At 38.5% G+C, this 21,846-nt stretch overlaps 1 protein-coding gene across 1 annotated transcript in view; it reads left to right on the forward strand.

The window, feature by feature from the left end:
- The window catches only part of LOC122788694 (prominin-1-A-like), an 899,670-nt gene that overhangs the window by 758,564 nt on the left and 119,260 nt on the right, over window positions 1-21,846 (forward strand). Inside the window, exon 14 of the mRNA XM_044055589.1 lies at window positions 13,257-13,348. Coding sequence (XP_043911524.1) covers window positions 13,257-13,348 — 92 coding nt within the window. The remainder of the gene's footprint in view (window positions 1-13,256; window positions 13,349-21,846) is intronic.

The raw sequence follows: 21,846 nt of genomic DNA on the forward strand, positions 1-21,846 counted from the left end.
TATCATGTCTCTCTTAAAATAGTCTAGAGAGGTACATCTCAGTCATTCACGCCAACATGGACTATGACAGAGTCATAACAGTGCCTGTTGTTAAGAGACCTAAGTGGGTATGTGATATGGTTGATTCTGGCCCCTGACAAACAACTAACTGTGACTTTCTCCTTATCCAACCTGGTGAGAGGCACATCTGTGTGTCTCACAATGGAGTCTCCTGTGACTAAAATGTTGGGTTTATGGTTAAGCCTTAGTGGGTGTGAGACACAGTTGTGTGAACTATGTGTGGTAAGTGGTATGGAGGGCTGTGGAGATCATGTTTGTTTTTGCCTCTGAGGTCTCCTTTGTTTGGGTATGATTTTGTTGAGGACCTCCGTATATGTGGGTGTGTGTTGTGTAGGTGTGGGTGGTGTTTGAGGTGTAGTGATTGCGCTGACAACCTTCTCAGTGCCAGATATACTGGCTTTTGAGGGAGAGAGCATAGACTCTAGGTTCCTAATGTAATGGCATCTCTTGCAAATTGTGTTCCTATGTGTTAGTAGTAGATGGTTGTCTTTCTACATGTGGCAGTTACTACACTGTCTCAGGCTGCCCATATTAACCAGAGTGGCAGGAGAAACTATAGGAAATTGTCCTCCTATATTTGTCAGAAACTGGGGAAAAAGGCCAGGGAGAGCTAAGGGGTAGGGCTAAAGCCCAAGTGCTTAAACCAAAACTAAGAGGCTTAGAATAACACTTACAGTTTAAACAGGCTATAAACAAGCAGTAATAAATGAACAGAAAAGATGCATTTGAATACTTTAGAGAACAAGGAGCAGCAAGTAGCCGAAAAAGAAAGATGAAGTAATAGAGTCGTAGTAGGAAACACAAATACAGTAAAAGCAGCTGAATAAAGTGGGGGTTTTTTGTTTATTAGTAAAGTGGAAAGGGAGAGAGGAGGAACAGAAGATAATTCAAGGTTAAGGAACTAAAGAGTTTGGCCTTCCCAAATGATCTCCGTATTGGGTAGAAAGAGCTAATGAGATGGGATCGAGAGGAGTGTCCCAGATCAAATTTACAGTAGAGGGTGGGCAACAGCAAAAGCCACCAACTTTAAGAGCATGACACCAGTTGGGTGGGAAAAATTTCAACCAGAGGTCAGCAAATATATAAATGCAGACACAGAAAAGTAAATAATTCAGTCAAGCAAATAAATAAAAACAGTGCAGTACTGTTAAGCAAATAAATAAAACCAGTGCAATACTGATAAGAAACGCTAAAGTTAGATAAAGTGCAAAAAATGTACTTATGTCAGCCCTAATTCCAGATTTTTTAAGAAACACTCTCAATCAGGCACAATGGAGGAGCTTCTAGCAAGACAGACTATGTCCCATCTCCCTAGAAACATTTTTTTTTGTTATACTCCTAAACAAAGAGGGGTGCATTCACAGAATTCATCAACTATAGACCTATGGCTATCTTGATATTTCTATAAAAAAAATAGAAAATGTATACATTCACAACTCTTAAAATACCTCATTAATAATCTCCTGTTCAATACCCAATATGGTTTCATCCCAAACATAGTACCACAACAAACTTACTCAGTTTCTCAAACACAGTAAACCTCATGCAAAATTCTGGCCACTTAATATTGTCTATTTTCCTTGACTTTTCAAAAGCATTAAATACCATCTCTCACCAAAATCTACTCACAAAAGTTGCATCCCTCAACCTTTCCCACTCAGACCTGTTGTAGCTTCATAGCTAACTCACAGACAAGACAGCAGGCTGTAAAATGACTCCAGGACTTTTCACCTTTTCTACATGTTTCCATTGGAGTTCCTCAGGTTCTAATACTTGGTCCTCTCTTATTCAGTATCTTTATATATAAACTTTGCACAGCCTTCAGGCTCACAAACATAATAGAATATGCAGATGATGCCACCCTCATGTGCTCTTTCCAGCCTTCTCAAAGCTTAATGACATCACCCAAGACTCCTAATCCATTAAAACATGACTAAGAAACTCTTACCTTCTAGATCATAAAAAGAAAACAAAATCAAAATACTCCCCACAAATAACACCAGGCAAGAAACAGTACAATAATCAAAACTACTGGGAGTTATAATAGATGAACACACAAAATTTTATCTATATGTTCTTCAAGTTTCTCATAACAATCCAGATGCTTAGTTTATTATACAGAAGTAAAAATGATCTCACTGACAATTGTAGGGAAAAAAAATCATTGCATCAACCTACTTACAATCTCTCTCTTATGTCTCCCCAATCCTGACTAACTTTCATGTCACTCAAAAAATGAAATCATGACAGCTGCTACAACATTGCTAGATTTGCCATCATATATCTACTAGGTTATTTTCCATAACCTAATATGTAAAGCAAAAATGTATCCAGTACTACAAAATACCATAAAATATTATTCCTCAGCCAGAGACCTGCAGTCTCAAAATAATTAACTTCTACTCACCACTAAATCTAATAATGCTGCCATGACTCGCTCTGCTCCTGCTATGAATACAAACTTTGGAACTCCCTACTACTACATTTAAAGCAAATTGAAAAATTAAATGTTTTCAAAAATCAACTTAAATAGTAACTACTATGACTCCTATCTATGCTCCTGCTCAACTATGAGCTAATACCTTAACTACAAGGACCAAAAACTATTGTTTAATTTAGTACTTACAATTTCATTACATCCTAATGCAACTATATTCAATTTTCTGCCTCCTAACCTTCATTCGGTTTAAAAATACAAGTCTCTCTTTTAACATTTTTCACTCTTGAAAGTTCAACTAAGTACTAGCCAGCTGCTATACTGCTTTCTCATTTAACCAGATCTAGCTGTAGTACTTTCTTTCCTCCTGTACTTGATCTTTGATATCAAACCAAAGTACCCCATTTTATTACTTGCACATATCTACTTCTTTATTATAATGTAACTTATGTTTATAGCAATAACCCACGCCTGGGTGTGGTTAATGCTGGATTTAGCCACGGTTGGCGTGGTTTGGTCCCGAGGGCGAAGCCCGAGGGACCAAACAAAGCCAACTGTGGGGTAAATACAGCTTTACCCACACCCAGAAGTGGGTTATTGCTATTATACCATGACATTATTTAAGAAAAGAAACTATTACTTTTCTTAAATGATGGCATAGTATAATGCCTGTTTACTGCCCTTCCGCAGATGTCTGGCATCCATGGCAGTTCTGATGTACTGCGCGCCTGTGCAGTACATCAGAGTTGTGGGCAAGCAACGGAGAAAGCAAGATCTCCGTTGCTTTTTATTTAGCTATGTTAAATGGGTTTAACATAGCGAGACAGTTTTAAAATAAGCAACGGAGATGTCCATTGCTTATTTTAAAACTGTCTCGCTATGTTAAACCCATTTAACATAGCGAAACAGTAAAAAAAGCAATGGAGACTTTGCTTTCTCCGTTGCTTTTTTTTTTAAAACCTGTCTCGCTATGTTAAATGGGTTTAGCATAGCGAGACTGCTTTAAAATAAGCAATGGAGATCTCCGTTGCTTATTTTAAAGCTGTCTCACTATGTTAAACCCATTTAACATAGCGAGACAGTAGAGTTATACTAATGGAAAAAAGTCCGGGCGACTGGACCTTTTTCCATTAGTATAACTCGATTTACAATGTGCACGCTGGCCAATCAGCGTGCACGTTTTGGGGGGGGTCATGGTATAATATTCAATATTTACCAATGAAGGTTCATCGTGATATTGTTGGATTTGAGTTATGTTTATGTATGTGAAAGTTTTTGTTTAATCCTGTGAATCTGCACTGAAATTATTATCATATGCAAGTTTTATTCTTTGTATTAATGTATGACATTGTATAATTTTTATTTTGTGTAGAGCTTTTCCTCTCTCCGGGCTTCTGGTGTAAAGGTGTTTTTTTTTTCTGCCCAGTCAGCATCTCCTAGTCAACAAGTAGAATTAAAGAAGTTAAATAAATAAGTTGAGCATAGCAAGGTATTACCAAGGTATGAATCTTCTATAAACAATTGAATCAGTAGCCAAGAAGGCAGCCACTGCATGTCCGTAGTTTAACAACTGAATCACAACTGTCACTCACCTTCTGGGAAAGAGACCTATAATGTAGGCACCTCATATAAAGGGAACCAATTAAAAGCCAAATGTCAGAGTGGAAACAGAAACTTGCAATGCAGTTGCAGGGGAGCAGAAAGGTTTACAATAAAGAGGGGTGCAATCAGTAAATAATTAAGAAAGCACTTAGTTGTATTGAGTCTAGCAAAGGACAGTTCTGTGAAATGTTTTACTAACATTTATAGTGGAGTGGAGGCAACCACCATCAGTATATGGCCATCAGTCAGTAGATGGAAGCTACAATTCCCATTAAATAAAATAAAGCATTGGGGACTTAAAAACAGTATTCCACTTTCAGGGCTGCATTGTGCTACAGGCTTCTGATAAATATCTACATTCAGCAGTATTCCCAAAGTGTGACCAGGTAAGGGGTCCGAATGGAGAGATAAGTCAGCAAGCAAAGGAGAGTAGTATTGCTGAAATTGAATTCATCCTTAAGTCTTGGTGAGTACCTTCACAAGGTGGACCCTGTTTTTCACAAAATCTCCCCAAGACAACACTGCTATATAGAATGTATTTTATATAGCACTCTAGGCAAGAGGGATTATATAAATATTTGGGAATTGATGAAGGATCAACAATAAAACATGAACAAATGCAAATATAACTTAATAAGGAATATTTTAGAAGACTTAAATTAATCCTGAAAACAGCGTTGACATCTAGGAACAAAATCCAAGCTATAAACCAATTTGTTTTTGCTGTCCTAATTTATAGTTTTTGAGTGATTGACTGGCCCCAAAATGTGTTGAATAGATTAGACAAGAAAACAAGAAGGATGCTTCATGCTTACCAAATGATTTATAAAAATCAGTGCATACCAAGAGTATATATTCCCCGTTCCAAAGGAAGTATGGGCCTCCATGAAATTGATTATATGTATAGATCTGCAATCATGGGACCGCATACATATCTGATGACCTCACAAGACCCAAACATAGTGAAAGTTTTGAAACATGAGGAGAATATATCCAAGATGACTTACCTTCTTAGTCTATCAGAAGCATATCGGAGTCAAGCAGAAATGGAAATCAAATCAGAAGTAGATAAAAATCAGGTAGCAAGTTAATGTGCCGAAAAACAAAAGAAAGAATATAAGGTGAAGGATCAGATGAGAAGGCAAGAAATGTGGAAAATGCATAAGTATAGTTGCAAGTATATAAAACTCCTGGAAGAACCTCATGTTGATCAGGATCAAACGCAGGAACATACCTCTCAACTGTCCCTGATTTTGACTTAAATTTTAACTCTGTCCCTCTTAATCCCTCCTAAAACTAGTGACTTTTGGAGGAAAGGTGGTGAATTATACTTAATGAATAATGACAATAATTAAGAGTTATAAACGTTTTACCTCAGAAAATGTGTATTAATTCATATGCTCTGATTCTGTCAATGTTTCAAGTCAATAGCACTAATATTTTAAAAGTGTCCCTGATTTTTTCTTGACTTGTCCCTGATTCTGTTGAAATTTGTCCCCAATTGGTTGAGAGGTCTGCACAGGAATGGTTAAGGAGAGGTGAATTCAAACCAAAAGATGAAAGGTTAATATTGGCGGCCTAAGATAGTGGGCTACATACATGTTGGTTTACAAAGTCCACTGAACATGTGGGAGAAACAGACAAATATAGATTTTGTAAAACAGAATTGGAAACAGTTCCACAGCTTGTTGCTGGTTGTGATATACTGATGGCAGAAGGACTGAATACTGAAAGGCATAATAATGTGGCAAGACTGTTGCATTGGGGATTGTGCAAATATTATAATATTGAAGTAGCTGAAAAACACTGGAAACATAAGCCACAAAGCATCATAGAAAATGATGGTTTACATCACATAAGACTATCCATTTCCAACAGTTCAAAAGGTAGATGCGAGAAAACCAGATATAGTGGCCCATTATAAGAAGACAAAAATAGCATTGATCACTGAAATCTCTGCACCCAGTGACTACAGTGTCTTGCATACAGAGAGAAAGTAATAAAATATCAGGATTTGCAGGCAGAAACAAGAGCAATGTGGAAGAAAGACACCCAGACAGTTTTAATAGTAGTAGGAGCGCAATGGGTCTTATAAAAAATAATCTGCAACCATATTTAAATATATTACCAATACATTTACCTCCTTACAAACTACAGAAGGGGTCATCACTGGGCACATTGCAGGTGCTGTGAAGAGCACTTCTGGCTTATATCAAAGATTGAAACAGTACTAATTTCATGAACTTTAGTCATACTTTGACTTAAGAATGGGATCCATTCCTGTCATGGTATTAGAAACTCAAAAGATTTGGAGAAATTAAGAGAGAGTGACGGGGTAAGATGTCTACTAAGTGTATGATGAAAAGGTAGTAGCTGGGTTAAACCCTGAAATGCAAAAAAAATCGTATTATACTTGAGCCAAACCACAGTTTCCAGGACTGAAAGTAACTATTGTCTGAACAGCCACAATTCAAACAGATGAGACTTTAGTTTAACATCTTGTGCAGAGGGCAGACATCTGGGGTGTGGCACCCTATATTTTGCATTTTATATATATATATATATATATATATATATATATATATATATATATATATATATATATATATATATATCCTTTATATTGTAATACAGTGAGAGAAATTACAAATTAAGATTAATGTTAGTGCCATGTGAGGACATAGAACCTACAGCGTTTTGATATTTCCATCATTAACAATGATTGTGCTACTTTTTGAGCCACTGACACTATAAAGAGGTTTATCACTCACAGGGATATATTTTCTTTTCAATCTGCCCACTAGTTACTGTGATCTGGCATAGTTTAAGTGAAATGTTTTAAATGTAGTTTGATGGCTTGACTTTTTTTTTTTTTTGCCAAGGACTACAGTTCTTGTTCAGTGTTATATCTTGGATACAGAAGTCCAACATTGTTTTGTCAGGACTCAATGAGAATTCTTCCATCTGTCATGTCTGATACTTTGAAGGAATATTATCCATGAAGTATAGAATACATCAGAGAAGAGGTTTTTCCAAAATAGCAGCACCTATGTCAGTACCTACGGTGGTACCTCTAAGGGCAGTTCAACTTTGAAGTTTGTAAGCTGGATACACTTAATGAGTTTCCCATGAGGTGAGTGGGTGCAATGGATATCAGGACGCAAGGACTTAATTTTTTTCCCTTGAGTAAGTAGTACATCGGGTTTCATTTTATATGATTTGGCTGATGTTTCTTAAAATTATCTGTACCTTACAAATGTCTGTGGTGGATACTACTACTTGTAATGTTGTTCCCCCATATTAGACTTACCATAGCTATATTTGCTTGGCCTGTAAATGATCGCAGCTTCCTTTGCCATTAGATATTGGGAGGATTCTTTATCCTTTTGCATTATAATAGAATTGCACTCAGAAAGTACCCTTAGTCTGTAGCCTCATGCATCCACTGGAGGCATATCTGTTGAACACACTACTACAGACCTCACTCATTACCTGCAGAGTTTCATGTGGGGAATGAAATTTCAAAGTACCACATATAAAGAAATTATTTTTTATTTTTATATATCATCTATATGCACTAGCTATATTTTTTTTTAACTTATTCCTTTGTTTCATAAATAAGAAACAGTATACAAAGGCCTGCAATTTGTATAGTTTACTCTATGAAAAAGTGTCACAAGAACATGTTGGAGCTCACTTCACAAAGGCAGCTGCTACTTATACAGCCTTTTTCTGGAAAGTTTCTATACAAAGTATTTATGAACAAGCTACATAGACCTCCATTCACTCCTTTATCAGGCACTGCAAAAGACAGGAAGGCTATGGCAGTTCTACAAGACCTTTACACTTCCCCATACTGAAATGTTGGACGGCTTGGATACTAGTTTAGTTGTGTCTTTCGGCTTTTCCCGGTTAGGGGTCCCCACAGCGGAACTCCGGTCCGCTAATGATTGGCAGTAGATTTTTACGTGCCGAGTTGCCAGCTCTGACACACAATCTTCAATGAAGGTATGCCCATTCACGCATGTCTCCACACAGAAGACGCTCTAGCTGAGAATCGAACCGGACAGCGTCTTACTGTGAGGCGACAACTCTACCGCAGCACCACCACCACTGATTGGATATTAGTTTAGTACTCTCCCATATATAATGAATCATATTGTAGCAGTAATCATTACAATCAGAGTTGGATCTAGCACTAAGCAACCTAGACAGTCACCAAGGGCCCACTGGCTGGGGATGGGGGGAGGGCTGCTAAAATGTTTAGATTTTTTTTAAATAAAAAAGAAAAATCACTTCTTTAAAGGCGTTCATTCTTTTTTAAAAGAACAAACGCATTTTGACCTTTGTATCTGTGCATGCGTCAACAAACACACACACACCTCCTGCTTTTTCTTCTTTTTTCTACATCTGCAGATGTGGAATTTAAACACAACAAACATTCATTCCTGCTATCTCAGAAGATTATCCATATTACTGAATGAATTTCTAACTACCATCTTGGGATTACGGTGTGTGTGTGTGTGTGTGTGTGTGTGTGTGTGTGTGTGTGTGTGTGTGTGAAATGTGCTAGTTAGGGATGGAAGGTTAGTTAATTTACCCAAGCTCCAGCCCTGTAACTTAGTTACAGCAGACAAGAGCCTGAATCTTCTATACCAACTACCACAGCATTCAAAGTGCATTTTCAAGGAATTGTGAACTTCAAGGGAAGAGAAGTTTGTTGCTGCTCATTCTAAGTCTGTTTTCTATGTGCAGTTGTGTCATTCAGCTAATGGTCATCACTGTTTGTGCTATAGAATTTCAACGCAGTATTTGTAGCACAACAGATAGCATACTTGCTTTTGCTGCAGAAGTCTATGGGTTCTACCCCCACACCATGTAGATGAAATGCTGATACTATGTTTTACTTTAAGGGGAGGATGCTGTAGACCTGAGTGTGTCCTCTTTTGTATAAGGTGCCTGGTAACTATGAACAGAGTCAGATCCAGCACTAGGCGACATAGGTAGTTGCCCAGGGCCCACAGGCTTGAGGTTGCCCACCACAAACTTACATTTCTTCTTTAAGAATGCACTCTGTATGCGTTACATTTCTTCTTTAAAAACACACACAGAGTGCATCCTTAGAAGACTCTATACATGGGTCTATAGGACGATACATGCACATTTAAACTGGAACATAGTACAAGAGTTTTTAAGAAACAAGGTCTGATTTTGTTATGCTTTTGAACTGTGTGTGCGTGCGTGTGTGCGTGTGTGTGTGTGTGTGTGTGTGTGTGTGTGTGTGTGTGTGTGTGTGTGTGTGTGTGTGTGTGTGTGTGTGTGTGTGTGTGTGTAGGGAACATGTTAATGTAACCAGTATCACACCCTGTACCGTAGTTGCAGGTGACAAGAGCCAAATCCTCTCTACCAGCTATGAGTGTCACTGCAAGTTTCAGTACATTTTCAAGGAACTGTAGTGTTCAGTACATTTGCAAAGAATTGTGAGCTTGGAGGGAAGAAAAGTTTACTGCTGCTCATTCTGTCTGTTTTAAGTGTGCAACTGTTTGTGCTAGAGAATGTAAAAGCACTGTTAGTAGCATCTTTGCTCTTGATGTAAGAAGGCCATGGGTTCTACTCCTACACCATGGAGATGGATTGCTGATATTGTGTTATACTTTAAGGGGGGAGGTGTGCAGCAGTCCTGATTGTGTCCTCCTTTGGATGAGATGCCTTGTAACTGTAAACCTGTTGTTGATTTGCCATTAATTCCCTATTGCAATATTAGCAGGTTAACATTTTAATGTAACATAGGCAATTTATTTAATATTTCAAGGGCAACAGGCACTCATTGTGTAGATGAAACACTGAAATACAAAGTTGTTTTCTAGTTGCAATCTCTTCATTAGTTATATCTCTTTAATGTGAAATTATTCAGATGACTTTTACTTCTGCAGAGATTGTGCATATTGACTGATATTGGACTGTAATGATAGAAATTTGAGGGGCATTTATGGTTGAAATGTTCTGAAGTGGGCAGTTTTGTCATTAGTGGTGCATATGTTTTGTTTCATTGCTTACTGGAAAAATGTTCAAAACTACAAACATAAAATGCATTCTAACAAGTGGTATTGCATTATACAAAGAATATAACTTAATACAATCACGCAGTTAAATCAAAGAACACATGCATGTATGCATGGTCCTAAAAATGTGTGCAAGGGCCTATGGTTTGAAAACAGACCAAAGATAACATTAATCCGCCACTGGCCAGATGCATTTTCTTTAAATGTGGGTTTCAATGTTGTTTCCATGAATGTGAGTTTTAAGGGCAGAGAAGTTTACTGTTAATGCGAAGTCCATTTTCATTATGAGACTGTATTATTTTGATTAGAAAATGTCAATCAGTGTCAGTGCTATAAAATTTGAAATAAAAGTTTTAAATTAAATCCAATTATTTATAATCATTTTAAAAGTAAAGAAGAAAATAGTGTGTATACTGACAGGTTTTAACAGTGTTTATGGTAATTGGGGAGAAATAGCCATTGGAAAGTCTGCAGGGGTGGTTACTGCAAGTGGGGGACCCTGAGCCTTTATTCTGCCTATGGCCCTATATGACCATGATCTGGCTCGGACTATGAACCTGTTGTTAGTTTGCCATCCATTCCCTATTGCAATATTACCAGCTTACCATTTTTTTATGTAACCTAGACAAATTATTCTTCAGGGGGAGCAGGCGCTGAATTTGTAGATGAAACAATGAAATATAAAGTTGTTTGTTAACAGCAACCTCTTCATTAGTTTCAGACATTTTTAATGTGGAATTATTCAGCTGATTTTTACTTCTGTAGAGATTGTGCATATTGACTGATATTGAGTGGCCTTTTTTATTTATTTATTTATTTATTTTATATTTGTTGACCAGGATAGTCCGACTGGATTTGTGTCCTTTTTCAGAGGAGGCCCTGGGAGAAAAGCTCCATACATATGTACAAAAACTATTTATATATACATGTATATCATGTTATACAGTTTCCAATGTAGTTTTACATACATTAAAAGGTTAAAAACATAGTTCAGTCACATAAAGTTAATACAGAGCTGTTAAAATCATAACTTATAATTAAGATACAGTCTCATTGTGGCAAGAAGTCCTCGTTAGGATGGTTTATGGTTGAAATGTTCTGAAATGGACAGTTTTGTTATTATTGCTTTATAGTGTTTTGTTGCTTTCTGGAAAAAATGTTCAAAACTACAAATTTAAAACACACTCTAATAAGTGGTGCTGTATTATACAAGGAATATAGTTTAATACAATCAGGAAGGTGAATCAGAGAACATGTGCATGTCTGCATGGTCCTAAAAATGTGTACAAGGCATCTGTGGTTTGAAAATAGTCCAAAGGTAAACTTTATCCTCCACTGACCAGATGCATTTTCTTTGAATGTGGGTTTCAGTGCCGATTCAAGGGCAGAGAAGTTTACTTTTAATGCTACGTCTGTTTTCATTGCAAAACTGCATTGTTTTGTTTAGCAAATGAGTATCAGTGTCTGTGCTATAAAATTTGAAATAAAAGTTTTAAATTAAATCCAAATATCTGTAATCATTGTAGAAGTAAAGTCGAAAGTAGCATGTGCACAGACAGGTCTGAATGGTGTTTATGGTAACTAGGGAGAAATAGCTAAGTAACGGGACACTGGAATAACTGAAGGGGGGGGTATAAGGGTGTTGTTTGTGTGTGTGGGGGCCTTGATCCATTACCCTGCCTAGGGCCCCATTTGACCAAGATCCTGCTCTGGTTACAATGAAGACTATTGTTGTCTAAGCATACCCACCATAATTACAAATGTTCAAGTAAAACCAGGGCCCATGCCAACTTATTGAAAAGCAATATACCGAAAGGGAATCATGTCAATTTGCCAAAGGTAGTTTCAGCAGTGATAAAAAGTTAGAAATTTTTTCACCAAAACTGCCTTCAGTGAACATAGGAAAACTTTTTTTTTACAGAAGGCCAAGCCACCCTGCACCCTCCACACCCTCAAGATTATATATACCAGCTCCAAGGTCGCACAATAGTGGAGAAAAAGGCAAATTGCACTCTCATTGAAGTTAGCTTTGGTTAACAGAGACATTTTAAATTTGCAGAAACTAATTTCAACAATATGACACATTCCTTACTGAAAGTCATTACACTGAGCGTACATTGTTGAAATGTCAAAATGTTGAAATGCTAAAATGTTGAAATCAAAATACTTACTCCTCTGCATGTGTAGAGGGCTGCCCTCCCCCCACCCTTTGCAAGACCATATTAGCACTCATTTACGAGTTTCAGTAACAGGGAAGTGATATTGCTCGTTGACTGCCTGTGTTCTGGCTCAGTGTACATATGCAGCACATGTATGCTTTTGATAGGTATTTTGAATTTAACATAGTAGGGTTTCAGTATTTTGACATTTCAGGACTTTGCATTCAGTATTATGACTTTCAGTATACTGCTAGTCAGTAAGTTCTCACATATCTGTAAAGTCATGCCTGTAGTGCAGGTTCCTACCCACTCATGTTGCATAATACCCAACGGGAGAATAATTTCTCTTTCCTAATTAGGATATTGCCTTGCCCTTATATTTCTCAGATTTGTCCTAAGAATAGGACAAGCCTTATTACCCACTGAGAGGGTTTTTAACAGCACATTTATTGGTGGCTTTCCTAGTCTTCATGTAAAAAATAATCACAAAAGCTCAAAAAGAACTGACTGTAGAAAGGACACCACTCCCTTTTTATTATTATGCGTCCTACTGGCATACATTGTGTAGGCCTGGTGCCTCTACTTAGGGATGCCTGAACGCTTTGAATGTCAGGCGAGATGGTTGGATGTCTACCTGATAATGTTCTTTTATATATATATATATGTATATATATATATATATATATATATATATATATATATATATATATATATATATATATACGTACACACTTCAGCAGTCATCGTATTCTCACATTTATGGTTATAATGACTACATTCCTGCAACTGTACATTTTTGCATATTTTCAAATGGTTGGTCACACACACTGAGGATTGTGTAGAATTCCTGAATGGGCAGCAGGAAGGCTTAGTATTACACATCGTTCTCTGTTGTATATATGCTTCTCTGATAATTGCTTTTGTTTTTCTTTTCAGTTTATTGACTCATCGGGTCTGCTGTCTAAGTTAGACTTACCAGGCAAGCTTGGCCTTAAGAATACAACTCTGAATATATCAAACATTTACAGGTCAGTACATGCATGTTCTGCATTAATTTCTCCATGATACTGACTCAAAGTCTGCAGTATATTTACAGAAACTCAGATTAGCTGAGCTAAACGGGCTTGTAAGTAAACTGTTTCTGCAATTGCTATATTATACACAGTCTAAATATCAATCCTGACTTTTTTAAACAAACGACCTGCCTGAATTCTACAGCATTATTTTAACATACTGCCAAAAGTAGTAGTCCAGAACTTTTCTGACTCCTTTCCTAGTTTGTCTGAACGAACACCATTATAATGCCTGAGAAAAAAATATCTGTCTTTTTAATGTGTGCATATGCAACAAGAGTGGGATATAAATGAACACCTGCCTTTTTGTTTTAGTATATTTCCTTCTGTATATTACTTTACACAGTTTCCAGTATAACTGCTACAGATTAGCACCAAAGTCTTTCTGCTACCAGTTTGTTGAAATTGCATATTGTTTCCTTCTTTGTTTCTCTTCTTTTTGGTTGCTGCTTTAGATGGTTTACTATCAAAAGGTGAAACAGAGAATCTTTTCAGATGGAAACTCGAAACATGGCTGTTCGAGTTTCCATCTTGCTGAACATCTCCATGCTCGAAAGTTTATATCAGTGAATGCACAATGCATTCGCTAATATAAACTCGAAGTACTGTACAGAGATCGCGGTACAGTGTGGTGTGGGAAATTCAGCCCTTTCCTCACTGTAGTGCAATCTCGGAGTTGGAATATATAGTTAGCAGTGGGTGTAGGGGGTGCAGAGGGGTTTGCCCCCCTGAAAAAATGTGATGTTAGGTATAGGAGTTTCCTTTACCTTAGCTCCTATACAGACATCATGTAATCTGTTCAGCAACAGTGTCGAATCTGCTGCATTTGCTCAGCTGATTCGACATTGTGCCATATTGTACATATTGACTTTCATTTTTTTTTTTCGGTGTGTCGATCCTTTTTTATTAATGTTTTTGTGGTCTTTTATTTATCTTTTTAAAGCATATATTCTACATTTTACTTGAAATGCATTTAAACTACATGTGTACTTGGATGGCTACAAAAAATTAAAAATAAGTATTTTTTTGTTACCTTACCTTCCTTTGTGAATACTTTTTATTTTACTAGTCGTTTACTAGTCTTGAGTTGTGCTAACCTGAATACATTAAGCAACACACCATTTTATGCTAATATTCATCAATAGTGCCTCTTAGTAACCTCTTTACCTTAGCAGTAAATCCCCCCATTGCGGTGCTGAAGTACTTACTGAAGTGACTTTAATGCAGTCCTTTGTTACTGTGTGAGCAACCCACATTTCAGTGCAACAAAAATAAGATGAGAACATTGCCCTAAACTGCTAACAGCAGATGGATCACTTTTATCTGAGTTTCCAAGAATGTGCCATCAAAAACATAGGCATACATCATAATTATCAACAGCCTGGACATGTGTGTCAATTTCTAGTATTATTCTGTGGCTTAAAAATATCATTGTGCAAGTTCAAAGAGCATAACAAAAAGAATCTGTTCAGTGTGTTTTCCCATCCAAAATCCACAAACAACTTCCAGTAGTGTTTCTGAGATTGCCCAGTCCTGCAGGTTCACATTATCATGTCATCCATGTTCACGTTTTCATATCATAGTATCTGTTCATACATTCCCCTGTCAATACTGACTAAGAGTTATATTTTCTTAAACTAATAGATACTGGAGGCATTATCACTGTTTTTGGACAGCTGTAAGGTGAGTAGTCTGGTAAGAGAGATGCACAGTAGTATATTAATCTCATTTTATCGATTCCTGTAGTTTGTGTGTGCCGTATCTACTTATATTAGGCTTTAATGGACCTGATATACAATGAATAACTTGCACATTCTACCACGTCTTCCTAATTATATACAATGGAGCCCTAATGATTAGTATCAGTGAAGCTTGTTGTGTAATCTGTGAAGCAACTAGCATTTTTCTGGATCAGATATGAAAACGGGAAAGGTAAGAGAGAAGGAAAACTGGCTACAGGGTATAATGAAAGCAAGTTTCTCTAACTATTGAACATTGTTACCTGTGTCTGAATAGTGTAACGAATAGATTGCTGTATACTATTTCTTTGGGAAGCAGTCTTTATGTTTATCTATTTTTTTCCTTTTGTAGTGAGAGCATTGATACTCCATTTTGATTTCTTGCATTTTATTCTGCTTATTTTGTCAGGTTAAACAAAATCTGAGAGCCCTCCTTGATAGACCCATGTTAAGGTATTACTTCCCTGTCAATCATAATTTTTACCTTTTTCATCAACATCCTGTATTTAAGGACACCTAATATGTGTATAGCTGACGCAGTCTGTGGCATAAGGCTCTGGCTGTATAAGAGAACTCATCCCATCTGCCCAGCATTTCTTTTTTTGCCATTCACATATTAATATGTTTTCTTGCTACCATCAATAAACTCTTGCATTCACATGCTTAAGTACCATCATGTGTTCTTGTGACCATCAGTTTACCAATTAAGACCACTACCAACGTTGCTGTGTCATGGAAAGGAATGTTATTGATTACTGTAATAAGAGATTTAATGCAGTTAATTGTCACTGAAAGTAGAAAAAGTTACTAGCCAACTTTGAAAGATTAAGGCATCATGTTGAAACTGGTTAGAGAGTCCTCCTCACAGCCCAGACAAGGACCAAGCCTAAACTACTATGATGAAAATCTAGTCTCCAACAGGCCCTGTGATTCCCTGCAGGTGGTGAACACACACTCATCTAGTGGCAGTTTGAGTCTGAACCTGACCTCAACTTCATTCGCAGATTTTGGGTAATGAAGGCATGTATTCATCTTCAGTGTTCTTGCATTATTTTCTCTATAGATTATTATATGTAACATCTTGGTGGCTAGCTTGATCACAGGAACTAGTCTGTGGAATCATTCAGTTATGGCTTGAGGGTACTCATGACTACAGACTTTGCTCTTCTGTTCAGCACCAAGTCAATTAGGTCATTAAACCCTTAGCAAAGAGGATCTATCTAGCCTTCCCACTCTAAGGTTCATATCTCAGGACCTGGAAATCAAGATTTGTAATGTTTGGTAGCTTCAGCTGTATTTCAAGACCACACCATGAAAGTTCATTCTGAATCCTATAGGATGCCTGATGCAATCTTCTTCCTACATTGTAATACCCTTGACTAGTACATTCTGCACTGCTACTCACTGGGTCACCCATAGCCAAATGCTAGTATGCCACGTGCTGCCCCCTGCAAGAGCTCACATATGCAAGTAGTAAGGATTGTGGTACTCCTCTGCTTTAGAATTTTATGAGGATTTAGAGGATTTCAGAGCCACTACCTCAGGGGTAATGAAGCCACACACAGACACACACACGCACACACAGACACACACACACACACAGACACACACACACACACACACACACACACACACACACACACACACACACACACACACACACACACACACACACACCTGCTCCAGATGTCTTCCTTTGGAGATGTCCGAAGCTTGATGAGGAGGAGCTTAGACTAGCCTATCACCCCTCCTCCCTACCTCCAAAGTGCCTGGTGAAATTTCCGAGGAAGAAGACTGAGAAGCCTTGAGTCATTCCTCACCCCTTGGAGGCATTCATTATGGAGGATGCAAGAAGAGCAGCCTAGAGGCACTATTAGTTATACCCTGTTGATTCTAAAAAAGACTAATGCCCTTTGCCACTGACAGATCAACTCATTAAGCATCCCTTTGCTAACTCCTCTGTAATCTCTCTGATTCTGTATGGATGTCACAAATCACAAATTTCCCAGCTTTCTTTCAAATAAGAAGTCTAGAGATTTGGGCAGACAGGGAAAAAGGGTCTACTCTTCTACTACATTTGGTCTTAGGGCACACTAGTGTTCATCTAGTGTATCACAATTTCTTGCAGGCCAACTTAGTTAAGAAAGCAGTGGAGAAACTTGATGATGTCCTGGAGCCTCATCTCAATAAACAGACTGAAGTTAGGGCACTCAGCTGTTAATTTTACTTGTCCTCTTTCTTTCCAGGCCCACATAGTTAGGAAGGCATGAGAGAAGGTCAAAGGCATTCCGGAGTCTGGGATTTTATTTATTTATTGACATTTTATTACCAGGAAAGTCAAGCTGGGTAGAAGCCCATTTTCAGTTGAGTCCTGAGGAGAAATGCTCCAAAGGGATGGAGAAGGATTTCTTTTTCTAAGATCCTGCCTATGGCCTCCAATGTAGGATCCATTTGTTTTGTTACAGCTTTGACTGCTTGATGCTTTGGCAAGGACATCAGACTATGATGTGTGCTTGTGCAAGATAACATAGTTGTGACTGTCCTCTGTTACGAATGGTTGTGAATGCAGTACTGGCAGTCATTTAAACAACTTCAGTTGATATCATGGCTACTTGAATGTTCACTGTGTGTGTGTGTGTGTGTGTGTGTGTGTGTGTGTGTGTGTGTGTGTGTGTGTGTGTGTGTGTGTGTGTCTTAGATAGGAATTTTTATTTTGGTTCTCAACTCACAGTTGAGGGGAGGTGTCAGTCTGGGGATTGCCGAGGCTGCCATTTGACCGAGCTATAGTTCTGTTGCCATTGACCCACATTCTAGACCTCATAGGTCCTCCATGACAAAGGGCTTCACTGACAGGTCAGTTTATTTCAGTAGACCCTTGAGATAGCTAATGGGCTATAGATACTGTGTGGAGACTTTATTTGCAGTTGCCTCTGTGCACCAGAAGAGTGTAGTGTTCCACTGTGAACCTGTGACTTCAACCTGCACACTCTACATCTAGTTTCAGATAATCACCCAACAAGAAATCATGTCATTGCTCCTATAAGGTGTCTGAATGTTTTAATTGGACACGATGAATGCTTTTTTGGCACACAGGTATTTAATATCCATAAAGAAGACTTTAATTTGCTCTGAGTGGGCATCACTGTCTTCAAATTAGCTTTCATCAGTGCCCAGGGTCTCCACCAAGGTGTTATCTATTGCAGTAGAAGAGTCACCTTGTGTTTCCCATTCCTAGGTGACCAGCTTCTGGTGGTCTTATCCAGGAACTCCCTAGAGATGGTTCTCCTGTGAATGCTGAAGAGTCACCATAAATTAGAAGTTGTGCATCTAAAGTGACCCAGTGATTTTGGACTGAACTTTCATAGATCATAGGAGATTACTAGGCTGTCTACCCAGAGGTAATTTTAAACCTAGCCATTTCTTCCCAATGTAATACCATAGAAATTCTAGTCGGTACCCAAGACTGCATTTAGTGATGACTGCCCATGTGCCCCATTAACTCGTCCAGGTTCCTCTTGAACAGTGTCATAGAGGTGTTCTGTTTCACAGAAATCAGTTAACTATTCCAAAAACGGCAGTCGCTGGGAGATAAATCTGTCCCTCCAGCATGTCCTATTTAAGTTACAAGCCATAATTAGGTCCCTGGAAGGGGTAGCCTAGTATTATTTGATTTACAAACATGCAGCAAGTTCATTAGGTTTGGGTCTTGGATTGCTCTGTAGGCTAGGCATAAGTCTCCCCTAAGAAGTCTATATGATACGGAGTATAGTGACAGGGACTTTAGTCGGTCTGTGTAAGGCACATGCTGAAGCCTCTTGATCTTTTTTTGTTAGAAACCTCTGAGATCTCTCTAATTGCTGCAGGTGCGTAGTACTTTACACGCCAAATGGAGCATTATACTTAATTATGGGCAGGATAATTGCGAAGTATAGCGGGATTATAACTTCTTTGTCTCTCAAGGTGATACCTTTACTAATCAAGTGTGCTATGTAAAAAGCTTTCCTTACTACAGTAGACACATGGTGGTCAAAGATAAGGTCACAGTCAACTTGTGATCCCAAGTCACTTACCACTTCATGGATACTTATGGTATTGTTGTTGATTTGATAGTGTGGAGGGAACATTGTTTGTGCCAAAGGGAATGATGATGCATTTCTTTGCATTCAGTTTGAGACTGTGACTAATAGGTCTGTCGGTGGTCTGTGTGAAGCCCTCCTGGAGTATACTGACATCATGTGAGGACTGAATGACTGAACTAGTTTGCAGTCATCTGCAAAATGATCAACCACAACCCCTTAGTTTTGACCTGAACTTCTGAGAAGTATATACCAAACAGTAGGGAGCCCAGCACTGAGCCCTGTGGCACCCCACTGGTAATAAGTGTGCTGGTTAATGTGGAGTCATCCACTTTGATAGTGTGTGCTTGCTGTGTGAGCCAGTCGGCAACCCATCTTAGAGTGAAGGGATTTGCATTCAGTTTGCTAAGTTTTTTGGTAATGCCTGAATGTGGGATTGTGTCAAAAACCTTTGCCAGTTTGAGGTATGCTGTGTGCACAGATTTGCCCTCATCAGTGGCCTTGGTCACATTTTCAAAGAAATCAAGCAGATTTAACAGGCAGGATCTGCCCTTCACAAAGCTGAATTGGGTAGGATCCAGGGTTTGGAAGTCACCTATGTCTTTATTTATGAGGTCCATATTGACATGTTCCATGGCCTTACAGATGAGGCTGCTTAGGCTTATGAGTCTGTAATTCCCCAGGTCTGTTGTTAGGCCACCTTTGTGGAGGGGAATAACTGTTGCTGTTCTCCAGTCCATAGCAACAAAGCCTGTGGTTAGGCTATGATTGAAAAGGGTACTTAGTGATGATGCTAGTTCATGTTTTAGCCTGTTTAGAAGATAGCCTGAGGTGTTGTCTGGTCCCTTAGAGGCTGTGTTGTTTGCCTTGGACAAGGCTTTGAAGACCTGCTCTTCATATATGCAGAATGAGGAGGAAGTTTGGGGGAAAGTTTTTTTTTGTAAGTTTAGAGGAGATAAGGGAGTGAAATTTTTGCCAAACCTATCTGCTAGCAGGTTTCCTATCTCTGTGGGGTCAGTATGTGTGATACCATTGGCCACTAGTTCTGCACATGTTTGGGTGCTACTCATTATGTTACATACGTAGCTGTAAAAGGCCTTATGGTTATCATTGGATGTACTTGCTAAGTTTCTCACAAAGGAGCCCTTGGATGATTTGACAGGTTGTCATAGTAGTGCACTGTTTCACGTGAATTGCCTATTGAGGCTGAGGAGGTGTTTTCCGTTGTTGGGGCTTTGCCTTTGTTTTCTTGGACAGCAACTTTTTGCGTTTATTGTAAAGTTTGTTGATGCTGGATGTCCATCATGACAGCTTGTTTTTACTTGGGGCTCTGGTTTTGATTCTTTCTGGTACAGCCGAGTTTATACACTTATGCAAGTGATTGTACAGGGCTTTAGTGTAAGCTTCAGTGTAGTTACCCCTTCCAGCTTAGGGTAGGGCTTGGAATGCATTTTTACCTTCATTACCTTCACCTAGAAGGGTATAGTTTGCCTTGGTGAAGTTTTTTAATCTGATTTCACCCTTTTGTGAATTCTGGTGTTAATGCCAGCTTGAAGGTAACTTATTTCTGATCAGTTTTAGCTAATGAGGGTCTGAGAGTCGCAGCAGTGCATCTGTTTGACATGTTGGTGAGGACCAGATCCAGAATGTTTGTTCCCCTTGTCAAGGTATGGGCAATTTGTTCCAGGGCATTTTAATTAACAAGGTCAAGGAAATTTGTGCTAGTGATTTAGGGCTAGTGTAGGTTTCCCAGTTGATGTGGGAAAATTGAAATCCCCCATAACTAGTGTGTTCGGTAACATTTGGATCATCTCCAGTTTGGTCAAGTAGGCTTTGTGGTCATTGTGACCCATGGAGGGGGATCTATAACTGGCTATGACTTGAATACAGGTCATATCCATCGTAACCTAGCCCTGGAATAACTCCATGGAGTTGACCAGTCTAACTAGAAGAGAGGTGAATTTATCTCTAATATAGACTGAAACACAGCCTCCTTTGGTTTTCACACATTCATTTTGCGGTCTAAAGGTGTGGAAGACATTGTAGCCTTGCAAAGCTGGGGTACTTGCTTAGGCCTTAAACCAGGTTTCTTTGACTCCACAGACATCTACATCTTCTAGTGATAGAAGTGCTTTCAGGGAGTACAGTTTTTGGTTTAAGCTCCTAGCGTTTAGCGACATGACCCTTATTTTGTTCTAATTGGTTAATTTAATGTCAGTAATGTAGTTTTTGAGACCTTGCCTAAAAAGGTACTATGGGGAAGGCAAGAGCATTTGCCAGCAGCCAAAAGCCTAGAGGTGTTAAGTACAAACCGTCTCTGGCAACGCAGCAAGGTTTGTCAACCATGGCTTCCCAGACTGACAGAAACTGGATCTCCTTTGAATGACACAAAAAACTGAGCCAATTATTGAAATCAGTCATATTTTGTTTATACTGTGGCATCATTCTAGGAGGGTTAGTATGCTGTTCAAGGCAAGAGACATACCTGCTTGGGATACATACTCAGAGTGATCAACCATGTATCTCTTCATATAGTCTAATGAGGTATGTGTCAGGTCATTCATACCAACAAGAACTATGACAGAGTCATAAAGAGACCTGAGTGCATGTTTGATCTGATGAATTCTGGTACTGGACA

The sequence above is a fragment of the Protopterus annectens genome, chromosome 14.part0, assembly GCF_019279795.1.
Source record: "Protopterus annectens isolate FY-2018-M chromosome 14.part0, PAN1.0, whole genome shotgun sequence".
In the NCBI taxonomy this organism is placed as follows: domain Eukaryota; kingdom Metazoa; phylum Chordata; order Ceratodontiformes; family Protopteridae; genus Protopterus; species Protopterus annectens.